Genomic DNA, 6,479 nt, shown 5'->3' with positions numbered 1-6,479 from the left:
GACGTAAAGACAAAGGTTTGCTGTTGGAGACAGGATTGCCCACTTTCACTGTGAATCAAGCCAAGCAGATCCGATTCTGACCACAAGAAGATTTAAGGATGCATGTATCAGACCCTACGGCGCCTTTAACTGCAACAGTAGTTTAATGATCCAGTCACGTAAGGCCACAAACACACATATAGTCTTATATCTGCTTTTGCTGATAGACTTAATGTATAATGATGGGCAGACTTTCCAAATAGTGAAAACAACAAGTCATACACACATTAGAAATGTTTGGCAAGGTCTGGCTAGATTGTGGATTTTTGCTTTAATATTTATATCTCCAAGGTATTCAGCTGATTCTCTAAAATGGCTTTGTATTTATTGGCCGTTTTTAAAACCCTGCAGAACACCGACTGGTCCAAATGACTCCTACGAGATGGCTGCTCATACCATGACAGATCCACCTCCATGTTTAACACCTGGCAAAAGACACTGTGGGTTGAGTTATTATTTTTTTATTTTTTTTATTTGGCTGTCTCCAAACAAAAACAGGCCCAGATAGAAGACAAAGGCAAATTGTCAATTAATGTTACTTTTGCATTGTTCAGGGGTTTTTTTTATTTATTTATTTGTTTTACCATTAAATATTGTAGATCTATTGAGCAGTACATGGTTACAATTGAACAAATGCAATGTTTTCAGGAAAAGTGTCTTGACCACTTTCAGGCTTTCAGAGTTGTCTTTCTTTTTTGTTTTGTTTTCTTAGACTTCCCCTATTTCAAATTATGTAATTTTGTAGTTTTGTGATCAGATCTACTATCCAGGCTTGGCATATTTCAGATGCCTTATGTTGTTTGGAAAACTCAGCAAGTGACTGGCTCTGTTTCACACAGGAGATGCCTTTATTTTTAGCTTTCAAGAGCACGAAATAAATGTATAATTCGGTTGTTGTTTTACTATAGTCCATTCATTTGCATTCATACCCCAGCTCACACATAGCAGAGGAGATATTTTTGCCATTCAATAATGAAAATTTAAATCAACTACATTAAGAAAAGAAGAGACTGTGAGTTATTTGAAAGCTTTATAAACTGTGGCAATTTGAAAATATAAATAAAATCCAAAACAGTGAGAAAAAATAGAGAAAATCGTGAACTGACACAGTCAAAAAAACTGGGGGGATGAATGTTGAAAAGTACTACTAGCAATACTGTTTTTACAGTGTTTTTTTTAAAGGTCTGGTATTTTGTTATGAAGCACTTTGTGATATTTGTCTTTAAAAGTGCTACAGAAATAAGAAATAAAATCGAAATAAAATTTTACTTAACTCAAACATACTAAAGTAATTTGATGATCGTCCTTGATTCCTGATTCGTTCCTGATTTGGTGATTGGTTAATTGGTTTGAAAATTTCTACAACTTAAGTCCAACAAAGTGAAGATGCTGCTATTAGAGGAGATGAAGAGAGGCCAAACATCTTGGCAGGTTAGAAAGTAAAGCAGTGAATATTTGTACCTGTACGTTTATTATTATTATTATTATTATTAATAATAATAAAGCTTGTTTGTTTTGTTATTTTCTTTTTGGGGGTTTTGTCAGCCAATATTTTCAACATGTTGTTTCAGCTCTAAGTATCCTGTGCTTCATTCATCTGATGTTCTCCTTTGATTTGCCTTCCTCAGATCAACAGGAGTTCCATCTCGAGAGAAACAGAAGACAGCTTTGTCACAGGTCTATGTCAGAGTTTTTGGTACAGAGAGCAGAGAGTCATTGGATCCGAGCTCTTGTTCTCTGGCAGTATATCAGACTCAGTCCATGGTTAAACAGTGGGATTTTAGAGAAATATTCAATGCCTAAGCTTCAAAATGTAATACTGTGAGGTCTTTTTCATTAGTTGAATGTGATGCATAGAAAGGAGGAGCTAAGTGGTCATTTGCCTCAGTTTAACTTGCTTTCTGATGGTCATTAAAATTGTTTTTCATTATGTTTTCTTTCTCTCTTTTTAAAATATATATTACTTCAGTTTCTCTGCGCGAGCTTTCCCCTGCATCATCACTGGGAAATGAGTTTCAGATGGTTGGTATAAATGCAGCATATTGTCAGACCATATAACGCTCAGTTTGCCATCAGGAAGTCCAATTAAGGTCCCCTGTTTGCATGCATTAGACCCATGTAATACACGGTGCACTATCTCACAGTCCATTAGAGACTAGCTCTCACGTGAGTGCCAAATGCAATCACAGTGTTCTCTCTAAAATCCAACGAAGCAGTGAGATATAAAACCCACATAATTTGCAACACTTTGTGGGTGATGAAGCAACAGCTTTCAAAATGAGTACCCCCACCGCCACCCTCCCCTTCCATGCCTGCGCTGGGAACAGTTTCATGGTAAATATCATGGGAAGGCTTCACGATCATCTCATTGGCTCAGAAGTCAGAGACCCCATCATATAAAACGAGAGCGACTGGTCTAACAGCCCTTTCCCACTGGCGAGGGTAGTGGATCACACTTGGGCTCCAACTGTCGGGAAAATACCTTTTACGCACAGAGTGTCTGGAAAGGTTGAGCGAGTCCGCGCGCCAGCGATCAGAATTTTTGAAGCGAAAGAGTCATACAGCCAACAGGTGGGTTTACTCGGCTGCAGCTGTGCAGCGCAGCGGGACTTAACTTGGCTTTATCTGGTGGAGAAAAGTTATTTAGACTCGTCTTTGCGCATGCATTTTTAATATTACTTTGAATATTTGCGTTTTCGGTGATTTAAATGACTGCGGAGTGATGAAAAAATAGTTAAACTTAATGAAAACGTTTTTTTTCGCATTGTTCGTTTAAATTATCTAGATGAAATTTAATTTTAGCTCGTGTTCTCACTAATTCCACATTCATTAAAGTCTTCTTTGTAGCTGGTTAGATAAGCGTTTTTTTTAAATTGTTTTGTTTTAATGCTACTTCTGGTTTAAAGGTTTAGTCATCATTTCACTCACCCGCTGAATCTGAAGCGTATTTTTCTACTGAGGTGTAAAGGGCAAAACAAATTTGATCTAGGGTTAATGTCTTCTGGGAACCCACGTTTGAACTCCGATCAATGGATGCGTTTCTTTTGATTCTATCTGCCTTTTCTGTGCATCACTCTTCTCTTAATAGAAAAACTGTTAGCTGGGGCGTCTGAGTAGGCATGTGGCTACTGGAGAAGCTCCGCAGTGGGACTCAATCCCAGCCTCCGCAGACAATAGAGGCCATTCCTGTTTCTGTGTATGCCAATGTACTCACTCCAGAGAAGATTCCCGATTTCTTCATCCCACCCAAACTTATCTGCTGCCCCCCAGAAGAATCTGTCACCCCAGAAACTCAGCACTGCTCCAAAATCAGACCCTCAGCCTCTGACCATGCCATCTGCAGCCAGAGCCCCAGAGCTAGGAGCGGCAAGAACCCCTGCAGCCCTCGCCTCTTTTCCCGCAATCTCCAGAAATCAGCCAACCGCCACATCATCCAGATAGAGAGCGCTGATGAGCCTGGTGCTGGATCTATGGACAGGGTCGGTATTGATGTAAACACTAATGCTGACCCACAGTCACAGACTGCAATGTCTCTGCCATATGTCCCAAAGGCTCAGACCTCCTATGGCTTTTCCACCCTGATGGAGTCTCCTCATACCCGACGCAAGGAGAGCCTTTTCCACAGCGACCCCAGCAGCCCTCTCACCTCCCCAAACTCCCAGAGGCGCTCCCAAGGGGGAACCCTACTGGCCCCGGCTGACCCCAACCCCTACCGCTATTTCAGCGGTGGTGAGAGTGACACCTGTTCCTCAGCCGAGTCATCTCCCTTTAACTCACCTCTCCTTTCCCGATCTGCCTCTCTCCTGCGCTCTATTACACAGGAGACACAAGCCAAGGTGAGGACTTGTGCTCTATATGCTCATGTATGGCCACGATGTATAATTCAAAATCATCAGTGAGTGTGTAACAGTTTTTTCCTCCTAGTTTGATTCAGCTAGTGGCTTATTTCTGTATGTTTACAGTAGCTTTTCCTCTCTCCCCCAAGGTGTCTCGTGCCAAACGCTCCCTGGCACGCCACAGTTCCCTCTCCACTGATGAATGCAGCTCAGCAGACAACAGCCCCAACATGCAGCGCCGCCGAATGCGCTGCCCTCCCTCTCCCGCCTTCCGTGGATGTAAAAGCGGTGGCTTGAGGGGAGCAGCGGCATCGGACCTCTGTCAGCGCGAGCACACTATAAACCTCAACAAGGGGGGGAAACTGAGGCTGAGCACTCACTATGACAGGGAGGCAGCCCGGCTGAGGGTGCGCGTGCTCGCAGCTGAGGCCCTTTACGACAGGCAGACAGACCTTAAAAGCATCAACTGCTGCGTAGCACTCTACCTGAATCCTGGTAAGAAGCAGAAACAAAGGAGCACCATCATTAAGAACAGCAGGAATCCGGTGTTCAATGAAGACTTTTTTTTCGATGCTCTGCCTCAGGCACAGGTAAAGACTCTGGCCTTGAAAGTAAAGGTAGTGAACAAAGGAACCAGCCTGAAGAGAGATGTGCTTCTTGGAGAAAGAGAAGTGCTGCTCAGTGAGCTGCTCGCAGGCCTCTAGGGAGCCCCTGTCAAGACTGGCGGACACGAGCTGGTCCACACCTTGAGGGCCCCCAGTCTTTTTATCCCACCTCGCCCTTCTGACAAATACTGGACAGGAGCAAGCACACAGATGACAAGGAAGATGTTTCTTCCACACTGGGTTATATATGCGCACAGAAAAAAATGAAGGTCTCTGTTAAAGTCTCGCTTTGCCAATTCTTCAAATTCAAAATTAGGGGCAGCCCACAATAACCTATAGGCTTATCAGTGAAGTGACTATGTGAACAGTGGGGCTGTGATCCTCGTTTGTGCGTATTTCTCTTTGAGTATTGAGTTACAAACAGTTTTACTCTCACCGATGAGCGTTGTATTGTGGCTCAGTGTCATATCAGTTGGTATGCAATCTTGTTTAAGTTGGAGCTGCTTATTGTTTCGTAATGAATGCGGTGATATTATCTGTAAGCATTTGCACGTCACTGTGGAAATTAATAATGGCTCTGTGTGCTTGAGAGAATTTATATATAGGGAAGATATTCGATTTTAATTGCTAGTAAATGTAATGTTGATATGAGTGTTGTTTTGTGATATGCTTTTGAACTCACGAATAAAAACCATGCTAGGGCTTTTGTCTCGCCTTGCACTTTTTGTCTGTGGTTTTTGTCTTTGAATTAATCCCCAGGATCACATGAAATCCCCAGAAATGATAATAAACCTCTCATTTTCTCACTCGAGTTTTAAATTATTGCAAACAACCCTCAGGTGGGGTCTTCTGAGCCAGGCACAAGCTGGGTGTCATTTGTGAGCCTTTTGATTCCAAATACCCCCCCAACCCCAATATTGTTTCTGTGTGCATTCAAAATCCCTGTTTAATTTTAAAAGCATGTTTCCTATTCAGTCCTCCAGTGAGTTTCAAATAGTTATTAAGAAGGCTGGTGTTAATCACAGTTACTGGCACACACTGTCTTTCTCTGGAAATAATCCGTCTGCACAGGGAGGTTAGGTCTCGATTTATGAGTTCAACATTTGGGTTGACAAGTGGAAATGTATTTGTGCTACTATAGGATAATAAAAAAAAATGTAGAAGACACACTGCAATCCACACTTGTACATTTGGCAGACATACATGGCAGAAGTCCCACTACTAAAAAAGAAAAAGAAAAAATATTAAACGTGGACTTTTGCCTCCTCTGCTGGTGCAACAGCAGAATGACATGCAAGTGAGCTAAATCATCAAATCGTCACTTCATTTTTATAAAATAAGTGCTGAGACAGCCTTTGTTTCAATCACCACCTGCCCCCCGATATATCAGGCAGACAGTTTGGTGACCCAGAGCAGAAAATAATCCAGGATTTCATTAAAAATGTAAAAACTTGGGAGACGACGCTCAAGTTTGTGCACAAGAGTGATGACCCCTATTTCTTCACTGATATAAGCCTGTGGGAAACATTCATCTGTAAGCTAAAAGGAGATGCATTTCCTACAAACTCAAGAGCAGAGCGATAAAACTGAAAGAAAATTAAGTGTGTTAGCTGCCGTAGTGGTAATACTCAAGAAGGGAAATTATGAAACTTGAACCATCTAATAACCTCCTAACTGGAAAAAAAAATCCAGAGCTCAACAACAGCCTACACAATCAAATGAAGATGAAGAGTTTTTTTGTTTTTAACTTGAGGTAATCAAAAGCAGAAATTAAAAGTCCTGATTGTTTCTGTGAGTGCAGTTGTTGGTTTGAGGTTTGCGGGTCTCGCTGGAAAATCTTCTCACACATGCATAAAGACATTTCCACACAGCAACCAGGGTCCATCAAAAATCTCCTTATTCATTAACAGACTGTTTGCAGCACAGTCAGATGGTTTTTAAAAAAAATATTCAGCTCTGACGACTTAAAAAACAAACAAACACTTATGTAAGCATAAAA

At 41.6% G+C, this 6,479-nt stretch overlaps 1 protein-coding gene across 2 annotated transcripts; it reads left to right on the top strand.

The window, feature by feature from the left end:
* Window positions 1-2,165: 2,165 nt before the first annotated feature.
* On the top strand, window positions 2,166-5,165 carry LOC309693643 (C2 calcium-dependent domain-containing protein 4C-like). Of its 2 annotated transcripts, XM_082513065.1 has the most exons (4): window positions 2,166-2,610; window positions 3,128-3,518; window positions 3,591-3,875; window positions 4,025-5,165. In XM_082513065.1, the coding sequence occupies exons 2-4, from the start codon at window positions 3,159-3,161 to the stop codon at window positions 4,577-4,579; spliced, it is 1,200 nt and encodes a 399-aa protein (XP_082369191.1). In that variant the 5' UTR covers window positions 2,166-2,610; window positions 3,128-3,158; the 3' UTR covers window positions 4,580-5,165. The 2 variants fall into 2 exon arrangements, with proteins under 2 accessions (XP_082369191.1, XP_082369190.1); XM_082513064.1 differs by having other exon boundaries at window positions 3,128-3,875.
* The last annotated feature ends 1,314 nt before the right edge of the window (window positions 5,166-6,479 follow it).

The sequence above is a fragment of the Aulonocara stuartgranti genome (genome assembly GCF_965226115.1).
Source record: "Aulonocara stuartgranti genome assembly, chromosome: 18".
Classification (NCBI taxonomy): Eukaryota; Metazoa; Chordata; class Actinopteri; order Cichliformes; family Cichlidae; genus Aulonocara; species Aulonocara stuartgranti.
This window is presented reverse-complemented; position numbering and strand designations above follow the sequence as displayed.